Here is a 15,731-nt window from a genome sequence, read left to right on the forward strand (position 1 = left end):
GCTACTCGCCCGAGCCTGGAGCTGCCACACCACCCACACATCGACGCCGCCAACTCACCCCGAGCACCGGCGACCCCGCCTAGACCCGTGGCTGCACCGCCCCGGTCCTCAACACTTTCGCTCGCTCTGTCCGAGACGCGGCTACCGTCGCCTGCATCCCCCGGTCCCGCTGAGCGCCCCGCCGCTCCCGCGCAAACGCGCTCCAGTCTCGCTACCCTGCTCCACCCGCCGTGCGGATATGCCCAGCGACACCGGTCAGGATGGCAGAAACAAAGATGCAGCTAGTTGATTGTAATGCGAACCGCCCGCGCCGCAAACTCTTGGGCTTTTACGGCTGATCGCTGCGTGACCTAGGGCTCGATGACCTATGTGTGCGCTTTATCATCAACCTCCCCAAGGAAGAACTCGAGTCTGTAGAGCGGATATGCTTCCAGGTCGAGGAGGCTCATTGGTTCTACGAGGACTTTATCCGCCCCCTCGACCCTTCGCTCCCGTCCATGAGCCTGAAGCAATTCTGCCTGTTGATATTCCAGCATTGCCCGCTCTTCTCCGAGTACGCCGAAAGCTATTATTCCGCCGCCTACTCCGAGTTCCTGGCTTACAAAACCCGCGTCCCCGTTCGTGGCGCCATCCTGCTTAACGATGCTATGGATCATGTTGTCCTTGTCAAAGGATGGAAGAAAGGCGCAAGATGGAGCTTTCCGCGAGGCAAAATAAACAAAGATGAGGATGATCTCGACTGCGCTGTCAGAGAAGTCTACGAGGAGACAGGCTTCGACGCTCAGGAGGCTGGCCTGATCAAAGACCACTCTCAGATGAAGTACATTGAGGTTTCAATGCGAGAACAGCACATGCGGCTCTACGTCTTCCGTGGTGTCCCCATGGATACGTACTTTGAACCGCGGACGAGGAAAGAGATCAGTGTAAGTCCCAGAAGTCCTGGTCTTGGGAATGTTGATAATCCTGATGACAGAAGAAAATCTCATGGTACAAGATATCCGAGTTGCCGACCTTGAAGAAGAGGCAGAACCAGGGACAAGGAGCTGGAGAGAACTTGTACAAGGAAAACATGTTCTACATGGTGGCACCGTTCCTTGGTCCCCTGAAGGGCTGGATCAAGCAACAGAACAAACTTGCCCGTCGTACTCAGCCTACACAAGCTATTGTGGAACCGGTCGATGAAGAGGAAACTGCTGCGGATGAATCGGCGGCCGAGGGTACAACTCAGCACCGTGTCTCTCCAGACACCCATCTCGAGTCCTTGATCGCAGGATTACGCCAATCCAAAGCTGAACCGGACACGACAAACTTGCCTGAAGTCACAACCGCACCGGACCCGTCACCCGATGCTGCGTCTGCCTTGAAGCGCATGTTGAGCGTCAGCGGTCAAGGAGGAATACCTCCCCAACCACCCTCGGCTTCGCCGAACCCTCTTCTGGCACTTCTCCAAGGCGGGCAGGCGCAACAGATGCCGATGCCGAACCCGTCTAGCATTCCAGTGACGCCTTACGAGCAGATAAATCTCCACCCAAGCCAACCGGAGGCTCCTCATTATCAACACCCGCGTCCACCCCAATTCTCCAACATGGCTCCACCGCCTCACTTTCCGTACTCGCCGGCTCACCAAGGGCTTCATCAACGTATCCCCATGCCGCAGCCGGGTGGCGGTTACTTTGGTGGTATGCCTCCACCTCCGGCCCCAAATATCAGACCGCAGCCTCAAAATCCGAGCATTGCTACTTGGCACCCGCAGCCGCCATCGTATCATCAACAACAATTTCCCCAGCAGGGATTCCATCCACAACCCGGTGCTCCGCCCAGGCCATACCAAAGGACCGGCGACCCAGAATTTGCCCACGGCACTCCATCTTCAGCTCCAGTGGCTCCGTCAATTCCCCCACCATCGAATCTTCCTGCGCCCAAGCTTAATGCGCATACCTTGAGTCTTCTGAACGCGTTCAAGGGTGAAGAATCTGCACCCCAACAGTCTGCAGCTCAGCTGCCTTCTCCGCAGCCAGCCCTTAGGCCGTTCACCGCGGCTTCAGAGATTTACAGCTCCAATCGTCCTCACCATCAACAATCCTCTGGACCCATTCCAGAAGTATCTCAAAATGACAGGGCCAGTGAAATGGCGTCGGGTGTCAACTACATGGATGGCCAGCCTCCCCCGGTTGCGTTCGCGAACAAGCCAAGGACTGCTCAAGCGGATGCCTTGTTGGGTCTTTTCCGAAAGCCCTCAGCATCTGGTCCAGTCTCACCACCGCAAGAAATGCCTGCACAGAGTTTGGTTCCTGAGCCAGCCGAATTATCAGCGCAAAGCCCAAGCATTGATCGCCAGCAGCTTGTGCACCCTGGCTCGCAGAGTGGCTATATGTCTGCCGGATCTCCCGTTCCCCCTGTCGGGACAAACAACAACAAGGCCGGAGAGACGTCAGCTACTGTATCAGGCCCTTTCAATGCCCCGGACTTCGACCAACTTCGCAAGCACACTAGGGTGTCTCAGTCGAACGGACGTGCTTCACCGAGGACTCAGGGAAGACCGGCGTCTAGGCCTGAGCGCCAAGCAACGCCGCAGTTCTCCATTTTGTCGCGTCCTCGTCCGGAGGCTACTGCAACTCCAAGCCCGAAGCTTACGCCATCTGCGCCAGTTCAGCGGAGGGATACCAGTTCGCCGAGGAACATATTGGAGGCTCCCAAGCCTTTCGCTCCTCACTTCACGCCGCAGATTCTCCGTCGCCCTCAGAATACCATGTCGCCAAACTCTTCGAGACTCCATTCGTTCGACCGCAGGGAGAGCGCGTCTTCGGACCAGAAGTCTGCATTGCTTTCGTTGTTCAGCAAACCCCAGACGCAGAGCCCCAAGGGTTTCCCATCAGGTGTCATCAGTCCCGTAAGCCCGCTGCCAGAGAGGCAGCAAGGGTCCGGTGGCAGGTCTCGCATCAGCAGCATTACATCGGCTCCTGGAGAAGGTCTTGGATCAAGGAGCGCTAGGGGTAGTGTTAGTGGACAGCCTACGACGCCAGTGGACAAGAGCTTCCTGCTTGGATATCTGAATGGCGTTGTCAAGGATGCGGGAAAGTAATGGCATTGTATGACTGGAACGGCCTGCTCGGAAAATGGAATAACGATGGTGGATTAACGTACGGATTGAAATCGGCATGATTGTATAGCGATAGCCAGTGTAGAAGGCAGAGCTCACAATCATCTTTGCCTCTGAAAGGCCATAAGCTTTACGACGCAAGTGATCGACCAATTAGGCGACCAGCTGGGCTGGGGTAGTGGGTGTGTGTGGGCGGGTGTTCGGGAATTGTCAGCAAATCGGCATTTCCCGATATCAAAGCCGAAGCCCTCTATGACGAAGTTTCTTCGAGCTCGACAGCTTCTCCATCATCCATCTTCTTCCACCCACATCGCTCCGTGATACCGATCCAACTCGGCCAGTGCCTGCAGGAATTAGTGCAATGCTCTCCCGCCCGAGTGCTGGCAGCAGCGCAGCGGCCGCCCTGCTCAATGCCAGCAATCCGTTCATCTGCACCCGCTGCCTCCACCTCCGCCGCGCCTCTCCCGCCGCCGCAACCACCCGCCGCAACAACGGCCCCTCCACCATTCTTCCACGATCGACGCCGTCGCCCCCCTCCGCTCACACAACAACCCGCCGGTCCATCCGCGCCTTCGCCACAACGAGCCCGGCACGTTCATCGTCCGCAGCGCACGCCGCCAACAACAGCAGCAGCAGCAGCAGCAACGGCAAATACAACGGCAGCGGCATAACGCCCCTCCCGCACCGCCGCCTGCTCGCCCTATCCGGCCCGGACGCGCCCAAGTTCCTGCAGGGACTCACGACCAACAACGTGCTGGTCGACCGGCGGGACGACGCGGCGGGCTGGTACACGGCGTTCCTGAACGCGCAGGGCCGGGTGCTGTACGACGCGCTCGTGTACGCGACGCCGCACGCCGCGGGCGCCGCGGCGGGCGGGAACCCGGGCGACGGGTCGGGCGACGGCTGGGCTTGCTTCATCGAGGTGGACGGGTCGTGCGTGAACGAGCTGCACCGCCTGCTGCGGCGGCACAAGCTGCGGAGCCGCATCAAGCTGCGCGTCGTGGACGAGGGCGAGTGGGGCGTTTGGGCGGCGTGGATGGCGGACGGGTCTCCGGATGCGCTGCCGTCGTCGCCGGACAACACATTGAAGGAGAGGAGGGTGGTGCATCTGCCCGACACGCGGGTGCCCGGGTTTGGCGGGCACAGGCTCCTGGTGCCCGGAGGATCCCCTTCTTCCTCCGTCGACGAATTCTTGCCGCCGTCTTTCGCGGCGCTGGAGCGGGCGACGCCCAGAGACTACCAGATACGCCGCTACCTGCACGGCCTGGCTGAGGGCCCGGCCGAGATGCGCGCCGAGGAGGCGCTGCCGCTCGAGAGCAACGTCGACCTCATGCGCGGCGTCGACTTCCGCAAGGGCTGCTACATCGGCCAGGAGCTCACCATCCGCACCAAGCACACGGGCGTCGTGCGCAAGCGCATCCTGCCCGTCCGGCTGTACGACCTCGACGGCGAGGAGCCGGAGCGCTTGGAGTTCGTCGAGGGCGGCGTCGGCGGGGGCGTGAAGGGGGAGGATGTGCCGCCCGGCGTGGCGGACGTGAAGAAGATCGCCGAGGGTGGTGCGCCGCAGGCGGATGCGGAGCAGGGCGCTGCTGCTGCCCCTCCTCCCGCCAGGAGAAGGAAGGATGGGAGGAGCGCGGGGAAGTGGCTGGCCGGCGTGGGCAACGTCGGGTTGGCGCTGTGTCGGTTGGAAATGATGACGGATGTGAAGGTCGCGGCCGAGGGGATGGGGCCCGCGAGCGGGGGATATCAGCCCGGGATGAAGTTTGGGCTCAAGTGGACGGTGCCGGGCGAGGAGGGCGAAAAGGGCGTGGGTGTCAAGGCGTTTGTGCCCGAGTGGCATCGGCTGAGGGTGGAGGAGGAGGCGAAGAGCAAGAAGAAGAAGATCGTCCAGAGAGAGTTTGAGCTGGACGACGAATGAGGTCGCGCTAGAATCAAATCCGTATATCAATAATGTATCAATACTCATCAACACTCCTCTTCTAAGCACCGAAGATCCTAGGCGCAATAGCTTGCTTTTGTGGACAGCTTCGCCGTAGCAATATCACTGCTACATCTAAGAAGACTATGGCACTTCCATTCAAGCGTGCCTAGCGTGAGATTTTGCGAAGCGTAAACTCGTCTATTCATTTCGGGCGTAGATGCGCCATTGACACGGGACCACACAGCATACAACCCAGATGACCCATTTCCGTCAGAACGCCAGAGAAAGACCAAAGAAATCTAATAATCCACCCACACTTTCATGTCAGCACTACAGGCGTGAACCCACTGCTCTTTCGCTCCTCGTGTCCAGTCACCACCCGCAACTCGACAGTTCATCTGTGCAGATCAACCCTTCCACTCTGCCCCCTCTACTACTGGAACATGCCCGCCTGGTCCCTCTTCCACTCGTCCAGCAGGACGAGGCACTCGACGTTGGCGTCCTCGACGATGCCGTCCATCTTGATGTCGTTCTTGTCGTAGCCAAAGGGGTCCTCGAGCTGCTCGCCGATGCCGTCGATGCCGTACAGGGTGAAGGCGATGATGGCGACGATGAGGATGCTCCACCAGCCGAACTCGTCGACGAGGCTGAAGGGCAGCACGCAGCCGTAGAGGGCGAGGACCTGCTTCATGTGGATGAGGTGGGCGACGGGGATGGGCGTGGTGCGGATGGCCTCCATGCGGCCGTACGCGGCCGTCAGCGCGTTGACCTGGACCGACAGCTGCGACGCCTGCGGGCCGTGGAACCAGCCGCGCGCGACGCCGCGCCGGACGTAGGCCTCGACCAGCACCAGCAGCTGCAGCGGCAGCCCGAGCCCGCGGTCCTCGTGCGCGTAGATGTCGGCCGGCAGCAGCGCCGCGAGCTCCGGGTGCGACGACGCCGCCGGGCTGGTGCCCGACAGCGCGTACTCGCCGCGCAGGTTGTGCTTGATGGCGTGCAGCGAGGCGACCAGCACGCGGATGATGCGCTCCGTGTCGGCGCGCTCGGCGCGCGTCGACTCGCCCGGCGCGAACAGGTCGCCGGCGGCGGAGCCGTCGAGCGAGACGCGGCTGCTGCTGACGAGGAAGGAGCGCGTGAGGCAGCGCACGGCGGTGCAGCACTCGTTGAGCAGGTTGCGGCCCGTCCAGAAGCGGTCGTACGACGTGCCGTTGCGGAAGACGAGCATCAGGCCGACCACGATGGACAGCGACGGGATGATGGACGACGGCAGCCCGAACTCGCCCACGGTGCTGTCCAGGTACACGATCAGCGCCGTGAAGGTGGCGTGCAGGAACACGGGCACGAAGATGGCCCCGTGGATGGCGCCCTTGATGAAGCGCAGCACCAGCGGCCACCGCCGCGGCTTCGTGCGCGTCACGTTGAAGCTCGGGTGCGTCGACGCCGTGCGCCGGTGGTGCCGCACCATGTCGGGCCTCTTGCTGGATGCTGGTGGTTGGAGTAGGCTGTAGTCTGGTCTCCGCGGCGGGGGTTGTTGATTGAAGGTGTTGTAGCTTGATGCTTGCTTGTGCGACATATGGTTGGCACCAATTGCGGCCGGAGACGTGAGGAGCAGGCCAGCCTGGAACAGCGAATGGAAATGACTTAAGCAGAGAGCTGCGTGGAGTGGAGAGCGGGGATAACAGTGGAAAGGTCACGCTGGGACAGACGGATGTTGTCTGGAGTGGAGACGCTCCTCTTCACAAGCAGACGCGGGGCGGGAAGTTGCAGCGAGACAAGAAGAAAAGCTAGCTCGATCACAAGCAGGGTTACACAGCTAAGAACAGGAGGATTGCGAGGGCTTTGGCGGTCAACAAGACGGGGCGCGTCAAGCGTCCGGTGGCGTCGGATTGCTGTCAATCCTCTGCTGGCGGGGGGTTTGCCTGCAGCGCTTGGCTGGGGTTCGGCGTTGCGAAACGAGGCCCGGTAGAGGCGCTGTTTCAGGCCCTTTTCTGCCGACTCGCGGCAGGGGTGCGCCGTCCCGTCTGACGGGCTTGCAGCCTCACGGCCTTCCTGCCAGAATCTTGTCCGGCAGGGACATGCCAGCCTATGCTCGCACAAGAGCCTGCTGGCGGACCTCGAGAACATGCTGTCGTGGGAAGCTAAACGAGCGGGACTTTTGGTGGCGGTTATCACGCTTCGCCGTATCAAACAGTGTGGATCTGCGACAGTCAAACTCCCCACCCGGCGAGAAGTCCGTGCAATGCCGCGTGATATAACTCGTTCTAAGGCTTGCCTGATCCCCAGCACTTGCGATAGACGATGACATCACAGAGCTCCAACAACACTTTTATTAGGAATCATCACCATATCCAACCCGAGTCCGTGGCGGACCGTACTGCTGATTTGCGGTATATCCTCCTGTCTAATGGGGCCGCTAGAAGACTCAAAGTGAGCTCTACGTCTAAAATGCACGCAAAAGTTGCCTGGGCAATGTCCTGATTTGAATCTTAGAAAAAGTCCAGTACCCTTCCTTAGCCGGCCTGCCCGGTGGAAAACGACCGGGTAAAAAGAACTCCATCCGCTAAACAGAATGCGCTCAGTGTATCAGTGTGAGGGTATTAGCAACTTATTCGCCTCCCTCCCAAACCGCAGCATTGTTGCCGTAGTGTAAAAAAAATAGCCAAACCCGATTAAACGGGACGAGCCGTGGTCCGCAGCATCCTCCGCCTTCGCATCCTTAATCCTCCATTTCCTCATCGTCCTCCTGCTTCGCACCTCGGCCCTTTTCCGTACGGGCCCAGTCGACGAACTCGTCGATGACACCGGGCCATGCGCCGTCTTCGCTCCAGAAAGACAGCGTCTCGTCCTCAAGGCTCTTCTCCGAGAAGTTGAAAAGTTGGTCCCACATGTCCTTGTTGACTGTCCGCTTCCACTTGCTCTCGAGAAACTCGATCCACCAGTCGAGCCACGGCGTCGTCTGTGTGCTCCAGTCCAGGCCAGAGGGAGAGTACAGCAGCTTCCAGTATTCGATAGCCTGCTCCAGCGGGATGGCCTTTTGGCCGGGGGGTCTGGCGACGATGAAAGTATGCTTGTAGACGCGCTTCATGGTGTTGCGAGATGAGGAACTTGAGAGTGCGCTGCGGAGTTGGGAGACGGCGGCCTTCTGTTTGTCGATCGAGTCGGCTCTATGAAATTTCATCAGCTCAGCCTCAGCCGCGACAGCCGAGTTGTAGCTGCGAATTCCCCAGACCGTGTCCCCAGCTCAAGCGGGTTACTCACTGCTTTGCTGCCCATCCCTCGACGAAACCCTTACGCGTAATCTCGCCCATGGTTGGTGCCTGGACAAGCTCGAGGACGGCGAGCGAGGTGATGTCATCGAGCGGGACGTCGAGATCTTGGAGGTACTGCATGGTGCCGTCGACGCCGACCGAGTCCTTGTCCTGCGGGTTGTCGACATACTTGTCGAAGATCTGGTTGAGATTCGCCTCGTACGCCTTTGCGCCGCCGGAGCCGCCGCCATTGTTAAAGTACCTGTTGCGTTGTTTCTTAGCGGGAGGTTGCGAAAAGCCGCTGTCAGCAGCCTTGCGGCTTGGCTTGCGGGGCGGCATGGTGCGGTGGTGAATACGCTTGTGCAAGAAGAGTCGGCGGTGTCGGGGAAAGAAAATGAAATGATGCAGGGAAGACGCGTGGTGGCGCGGCCTTGCTTTTGCGTGTCCACGCGTGGTAGGAGCGCTCGTGAGGTTCATGACTGCCTAGAACCACGCGCGAAGAGGTAAACAGCGCACACCGGCAACCATCTGGCAGCCGCCGTGGCGCGCCTTGAGAGTACCCTACTCGCCTGTCTCAAGCCACCACCCTTTTATTTTTTGCCCTTCACATCCGGGAGCCGTTCACCCCCAACGACCAATCTGACGACGGGGGCTGGGGCTGGGGCTGGGGCGACGAGGGGACGAGGGGACGAGTGTTGGAACGTACCCGTTAATGGCTTGCTCTGCGTTCCAGTTGTGGTTCCTGAGGATCTTGCGCTCATGTCAGCACAGGCTGCGCATAAGGTGCAACGATTGACGGCTTACCCTTGCGGCAGTGGTGCGATCGCAGCTGGTGAAGTTCACAACCTGCTGGATAGCGGACTTTTGCGCAGTCGTGTAAGCGGGCGGCATGATGGCGACGGACGAGGAGCGAAGGCAGGAGGGAAATGCAGCGGGGGCGGAGGAGCAGAGAGTCGGAATAGCGGGGTGCGCAATGGCTGAGTGGTTCGGGACAGCCCCTCAGGCGGTGACGCAGCAATCTGCCCGAACCATCCCAGTCGAGCAAAGCGCGATAAGCCCGATAAAGGGCCAGCCCAGTCGATGTACGAAAGAAACATGGGCAAACTCACCTGGTTCCTGACGAGATTGGTGAAGAAGTGACCCACCCTCCTATCTCCGTGGTCGAGGGTCCATTTGAGAACTCGACAGCTGTGAGGTGGTGCACGCTCCTCGTAGAGCGCTTCGAGAATGATCCACGTGCTGGATGGTGGCAGCCGCTGCTCCGCAATCTTCTGCTCCAGCTCGACATTTTTCTTGTGCAGCGGCTTCTGCACCAACTCGACCATTTCATCGCCCATCCCAAACTTCCTGAAGACCGGTGCCCATTGCTGAACTTCTGACAGCTCATTGCTCATGCCGATGGTATTCATCATCCTCCAGACAGTCATTTGGCTCTTCTTCGTCTCCGTCCACTCGATCATGTTATCCTGCATCAGTTCGTCGAGCTGCTTGGCGCACATTTGAATTCTGGCCTTCTGCGCATCCGACAGAGTTCGTACATCGGCGGCTTTGCCATGGCCGAGGCGAAGCACTTCGAGGTTGCAGGCTCTGAGCAGCGAGGTGGCTTGCGACTCATGCTTGGAATGCTTGGAATACTGCACAACCATCCTGTGTGGCCCCAAACGTCCTTCCATGTCCATGTTGGCTGATCACAGAGTATGCTTCCGAGCACGAAGACGAATGGATACCGGGGTGATAAAAAGACGTGGATTCGATGGCTGATGAGCCAGATGCAACGGATGACTAGCTGTACATGACGATAGAAAAACGACTGGACAACACGCAGTTTCCTCCAGGGCCATCGGCCGGAGAGCCCCTCTTGCCCCAGTGGTATCAATATGGAAAGCGCAACCCGTCCCACGCCGGAAAGAAAGACAAGACTAGTACATTGCCGCCCCAAAGTGTGTATACGTCATACCGTCTCCTCTCTGATCGTCACTGCCTGTTATGAGCTGGGAAACACGAATTGAGTCTGTATAAAGCGACTGATGACCCAAGCCATCCGGCTTAGTCGCCCAAGGGCATTCCCTCAACCTCCTCGCTCAACGCTCTCCAATTGTCAGCCTGCAGCTCAGCGTACTTGACGCGTTCCTGGCTCCAATCCTGATGGAGCTTGCTGACGTGGTACATCGACTGCTGGAAGTTCAAGATTTCATCGCGGATACACTCCTTGATGAACACGCTGCGGGCGTGCTGGTTGACGATGGATTGTTTGTCCTGCATATCGCCCCGTCAGTCTTGCTCTCTCGCGCTAGGCGTAAGCCAGAACTTACCCTCAAAATGGCCTCCTCGACCTTCTCCTTCTCGCCGGGCTTGACAAGGTGCTCCGGCCTATCCCTGATGCCCTGGAGCTTGTTCTCGTTGTTGTGTATCCTCCGTTCAAGCTGCGGGATGTTGTCACGGTCCAGGCGATCCCTGCGTTCGAACATATCGCGCATGCTAACAAGACAGTCTCTTTGCCTCTTCAGATCCTCCAGCACGCCCTCATCCCAGGCCCTAGCCTCATCTTCAAGTAAGCTCTGCGAAGACTGAAGATGCTTGGAGGTGGAATTAAGGCCCTCGTTGAGGAGTGGAACGTCATTAGTGTCCACAAAATACGTGTCCTTCGAGGCCTCGGTCAAGGACTGAAGGGCAAGACCGAAGCGCATGTAATCGGCTGCCATGCCTTCGTTGCGCTTGCAAAGGCGCTCCAGCAGCTGGCAAAGGTTGATATACATTTCGGCAGAACGCCGCACACCAGAGCGCACGGTATCGAACATGTCCTGGAGGGTGGGTGGAAGGGAATCCTCGAGGCCCGGCGGCAACGTTCGGCCAACAAACTCCTCCTGCACCGATATCGTAGCTTGCTTTCTCCATACAGCAAGCTCCTAGCCAACGTTAGTAAATGCAAGCATCCTCCGTAAAGTTGGGTCAGACTTCTACCGTTGGGACGGTCAGGAACATGATGACGAGCTGTTCCTGGCTAAGTACCGGGTGCCGAACCAGAGCGTTAGAAAATCTGGCAAGGCCCCTTCTCCGCTTCTCGATGAACGAGGCATCAGCCGCGAGGTAGTTGCCATTGACTGGTCGCGTCAGTGCCTGGACTTGTCCGATGGATGCGAGAATACTTACTGGCTACCCTTTTGGGTGGAAGTAAAGGCAGTTGTCTAAACGGGTATCTCTTGTGCAAACAATCCAACAACCAAACGAAATCGCTGTATCTCCTCACAACCTTGCTGTTCCTACGCACGCTGCAAACCTGGTAGTTGCGGTGCTGGAAGAGGAAGATGCCCTCCTTCTCCGCGATGGACGTGACAGTGATGACCTCGTCGGCTCCATTATTGGCAGCCAACCCGCCGCCGAGAGATCTTCCCAGGCCGGTAGGGTCGTTATTATCACCTTCACCCGGAGGTGCGCCGAATCCTTCCCCGAGCCCAGCGTTGGGAAGCCCGGGGTTGGAGAAGCCATTGCCCGCGGCATCGCCAAAGCCTCCCCAACCAGCATTGTCTCCACCGGACGGCTGGTTCTTGCCCAGGGCGTTACCGTTACCGGTGTCCTGCGACTGGTCCGCGGCGGTTGTGAAGCTGCTCGTTGTCCTAGGGAACCCATTGCCGTTCGAGTAGAACGACCCAGACGCCCTGTTCCCATTGGGTTGAGGAGAATCTTCCACAGCGGCATGGTTGTGGCCTCGATGCTGCTCCGGGCTGTTCCACGGGTCGGCGTCAAGCCCAAAGGACGCTTTGCGCATGGTCGGGGTGGACTGGGTCTTTGGCGTCACAGGCTGGACCGTCTTGGGCGCAACGGGCGGCGTCTCCAGGATAGGCTCGGGCTGTTCCTTGGGTTCTTCGTTCTTCGTCGCTTTCGAGATGCCAAGGGACGGCTCTGGGAGATCTGTTGCTGTGTGAGCGCGCACGTAGTGGTAGCGACGGGTCATCTCGCGTAGCAGAGACACCTACTGTTTCTGCGCTCGTCAACGCCATCGAGAGTAATGTCCTCGCCCTCCAGCGCCAGACCTATCAGTGCAAGCAGCACATTGAACTCCCCGCGGCCGACACCGCTCTCAGGCTCTTGGCCGTTAGGCACGACAATGTCCAGGATCCTGCTCTGCACGTCTGGCCCCAGGTTGCTCCCGCTCAGCAGCTTTCTGACGCCGTTCAGACTGACACCGCCGCCGAAGCGGTCGCCCTCGGCAATCAGCGTGTCGTAGGTGTCGATGTAGCTCTCGGGCACCTCGGCAGCGGGCAGCAGCGTCTTGACGATGTTGGCGCGAGCGGACTTCTTGGGCGCCGGGTACGACCATGGCGAGTCGGAGCCTTCGAAGTCGTCGCCGAACAGGCTGGACGAGTTCTTGTTGCCGGAGCCCGAGTCGTCCTCAAACAGCGTCGACTGCTTTGGTTGCGGGACGTCGTCCGGCGAGGTGCCGAATAATGACATGGCGGTCTGCGTCTCTGCGGCGTCGCGTGCGAAGGAAACGGGGAACAGATGCGACGCGAGATGGGGGAGTCTCTAGAAACAATGGCGCATGCCTTGCAGGATTCAAGGCTCGAAACGAGATGGGCGCTCGGGCAGCAGTCGAGGTGTGGGCGTGCCAGTGCTGTATGATATGGCGCAGCTCGAGCGACGCCGGGCCCTGCTACCTACGCAATCACCCGCCCACCGCCCACTCTGGGAAGCTCGGGCCTGTTTTCGGTGTCGCCCGGGTTGTGCTGGCACAAGCGCGTGAGCCAATCTCAGCTAGTTTCCCGCCTTTCCGCGCCAGATCAGCAATGACACGGTCCTGACGTTCCAGAGTTGCGTTTCATGAAATCTGTGACTTGTTCAACTAGATACAATAATGCTATAGATGGCCAAAAATATATAGGTAAGGGCCGGAAACCGGCCCCTGCGGCCGCAGAATGCCTCCACTCCAGCTCCCGAAATACCCAGGGTATCATTATCTCCAATCCGGATCACTCGAATATGCGCCCTGCCTCATGCTTTCAAACATGTGCTTTTGCCGCCCAAACCATGCAATGACTCTGGCCGCCAACTCCTGTAATAACCCAAAAAAAAAGAAAAAGAAACAAAAAACCATTGGGCAAGACGAGTGGTCTTGCCTTTTGAACGCCCATTTCTAACCTTTACCGTGAAGAGCCTGGCGAATTACCGTGCCTGGGCGTCGGGAGTGGCCCGCCGAAGCCGGCTGGCGACAGCGGACTGACTGGTCCCGATGCGCTGCCGGGTGTTGCGTAATCGTGCACCTGGACTTGAGGATGAGGTGTTGGAGTTGTCGCGACGATTTCGCGGGGTGTGGTTGTTGCCTCTATCGGCCTGCGTGTGTCGGTCGAGATTTCGTCCCTTCCGTGCTCCTGTCTCCCGCGCTGGCTTCCACTTGATTCGTTTGGTTGAGTCCGGCTATTCTCTGATGCTCCTGACAATGCTTTCAGAGCATCCGGGGACCATGTACGGCCACCGCGCGGTTGCGCTGGGACGACTGTAACGGGCAGATCTGCGGCCTTCAAGCCACGGTCTCCAGCGTCTGATAACTTCTCGCTTTGCGAGAACAAGGCGCCGATTTTCCCCTTCACCTCCGTGAGGCCGCGCTTACTCGAAGATTGCGTCGTTGACTGCATCGTTGACGGAGGGGTGGATGGCGGTTCCTTCTCGCGCGGCTCGATTACTCTCGCACTTAAAAGTTGGGGTGGGGGTGTCGTCCGTCGCCTTCTAAAAGGATTAAGGTGCTGCCAAAGAGGGCTGAACCGCCCAAACATGGTAACTGTGTGCTGAGGCGGTGCCTGGTCTTCCAGATCGGCAACCTTCGCCATTGGCTGAGAGTCCAGAGTCGTTGTTGTGTCCCGGCGGTGCATGTTCCCTAAATCAAAGCGAATGTGCTCGCCCCCTGTTGATTGTTGTCGCGTGACCGATGGCGTATTATTGGTCGCTGTGTGGTAGCGAACATTATACACAGTGCTCTCTGCACTAGTGGTGTCTGTTCTGCTAATGGGTGTTGCTACGGGAGGCGGGGCCCTTGGGCCACCTCTAGGATCCAAAGCGCGTGTCTCAGACGTCGTTCCGGCTTCTGTTCCGAGCTGGTGGGAATGCACCCGACCCAGTGGAATATAGCCCCGTTCTTCGAACTGAGACTGTCTTACTCGGCTGTTGCGTTGGGAAATAGCACCATAACCGAAGCCACGTGCTGAGGAGAATGGTCCACCTCCGTTTCCCCTGTCGTCCTTGTTGTTGCCATCACGTCGTATTCCAGGCCAATTGATCTCCTCTGAGGGCGTGATGTCCAGCATCTCATCACCGTCAAAAATCTCCCTTCCCAAAATCCCATCTTTCTTGTCTTCTCTTTCTAGCGCTTCAATACGCTCGACCCATTCCCACACAATGACACTGGCCGCTGCAGCGCCAACCCATCGGAAATAATCCCCCCACCCAGCAACACTGTAATCCGAAATATCTGTCGCGAAGAACACGACAGGCGTGAGAATGGCGACAATAGAAAGAAGGGCCACTACGGTAATGTTGTACATCATCCAGTGGTGAAAGGCGTATCGTCGTTTCGTCAAAGCGTAGTAGAGCACCCACGCGGCGTACAGCATGCTCAATGCCAACTCGAAGAGGTAACTGAGGGCGGGGATTGCATCTTTGAACTGGCGCGGCCGGCCGATATCGTGTCCCATGAAATTGTTTATGGAGCTGAAAGTCATGTCGAGGATGATCAACGCGAAGCCAACCCATTTGATAATGACTTTCTCCTTGTGCCGGGGAAACAGGCGTATCAGTGTTTGCACCTGCGCCAGCAAGAGGAATATGTCGGATATTAAGCGCGATATCTTGATCTCCAGTCCGCCGACGACCTCTTGGCGGATGGCCGTGGCGTCCATGTAGCCGTCATGGTATTGTTGCTCCGCAATGCGAAAGGTATCGGCCGTGGCAATGGTCATGGAGATGGCAACAGTCAATGCTGCGACCTTCTGAAGCCAGGGCCGCGATCCGACACCAATGATAGATGCGCCTCCACCGGCTCCGCTGATCATTCCACGCCTCCCCATAAGCCCGGATCGTCCTCCGGGCCCTCCGACGAAGAAGGTACGGGGAGTGATGAGTAACATGATGACGAGCATCCAGGCGATAACGGTGGCAGCGCCGGTCGCATACACCTGAGGCGCCACGGAGGCATAGAACGGGTCCTGCATATCGATCACATCCGAGGAATCGCGGGAGGTGGTCGGGACGGCGGTACAGTCAGGCGTAAACAGGGCGTCGGCGGTAAGCGTGATCGTGGACGAGGGGCTGAGGATTATCACGCCGTCGGATGGCAGCGCAAAGGGAGTGCACGACTGGCTCGCCGTTAGCTTTGCGACAGGAAGTGCGCGCGGTGTGGGGGAGGACTGACAGCGGCGTCGGCGTCGACCGACGTGCGCCGGCCGGTGCTCGCGAAGTCCTCGCGAAACGGCAT

At 58.8% G+C, this 15,731-nt stretch overlaps 5 protein-coding genes across 5 annotated transcripts; 1 reads left to right on the top strand and 4 right to left on the bottom strand.

Annotated features, from left to right (window-relative positions):
- Positions 1-238: 238 nt before the first annotated feature.
- Positions 239-5,018, top strand: DCP2 (mRNA-decapping enzyme subunit 2; the record flags this gene model as incomplete). The annotated part of the gene is made up of 5 exons (XM_066773307.1): positions 239-254; positions 355-923; positions 974-1,378; positions 2,015-3,078; positions 3,764-5,018. 5 exons carry the CDS (start codon positions 239-241, stop codon positions 5,016-5,018), a joined length of 3,309 nt encoding a protein of 1,102 aa, XP_066635874.1.
- A 436-nt stretch (positions 5,019-5,454) lies between these two features.
- On the bottom strand, positions 5,455-6,594 carry SLS55_001820 (uncharacterized protein; the record flags this gene model as incomplete). The annotated part of the gene is made up of 1 exon (XM_066773308.1): positions 5,455-6,594. One exon carries the CDS (start codon positions 6,592-6,594, stop codon positions 5,455-5,457), a length of 1,140 nt encoding a protein of 379 aa, XP_066635875.1.
- A 1,143-nt stretch (positions 6,595-7,737) lies between these two features.
- On the bottom strand, positions 7,738-9,948 carry DCN1 (Scaffold-type E3 ligase; the record flags this gene model as incomplete). The annotated part of the gene is made up of 5 exons (XM_066773309.1): positions 7,738-8,233; positions 8,280-8,531; positions 8,976-9,019; positions 9,074-9,130; positions 9,379-9,948. The coding sequence occupies 5 exons, from the start codon at positions 9,946-9,948 to the stop codon at positions 7,738-7,740; spliced, it is 1,419 nt and encodes a 472-aa protein (XP_066635876.1).
- A 367-nt stretch (positions 9,949-10,315) lies between these two features.
- Positions 10,316-12,721, bottom strand: MVP1 (Sorting nexin mvp1; the record flags this gene model as incomplete). The annotated part of the gene is made up of 5 exons (XM_066773310.1): positions 10,316-10,525; positions 10,582-11,175; positions 11,279-11,370; positions 11,420-12,178; positions 12,244-12,721. 5 exons carry the CDS (start codon positions 12,719-12,721, stop codon positions 10,316-10,318), a joined length of 2,133 nt encoding a protein of 710 aa, XP_066635877.1.
- A 1,417-nt stretch (positions 12,722-14,138) lies between these two features.
- On the bottom strand, positions 14,139-15,731 carry RIM21 (pH-response regulator protein palH/rim21; the record flags this gene model as incomplete). Its single annotated transcript, XM_066773311.1, has 3 exons — positions 14,139-14,165; positions 14,419-15,612; positions 15,669-15,731. 3 exons carry the CDS (start codon positions 15,729-15,731, stop codon positions 14,139-14,141), a joined length of 1,284 nt encoding a protein of 427 aa, XP_066635878.1.

The sequence above is a fragment of the Diplodia seriata genome (assembly GCF_021436955.1).
Source record: "Diplodia seriata strain FDS-637 chromosome Unknown scaffold_2, whole genome shotgun sequence".
Taxonomy (NCBI): Eukaryota; Fungi; Ascomycota; class Dothideomycetes; order Botryosphaeriales; family Botryosphaeriaceae; genus Diplodia; species Diplodia seriata.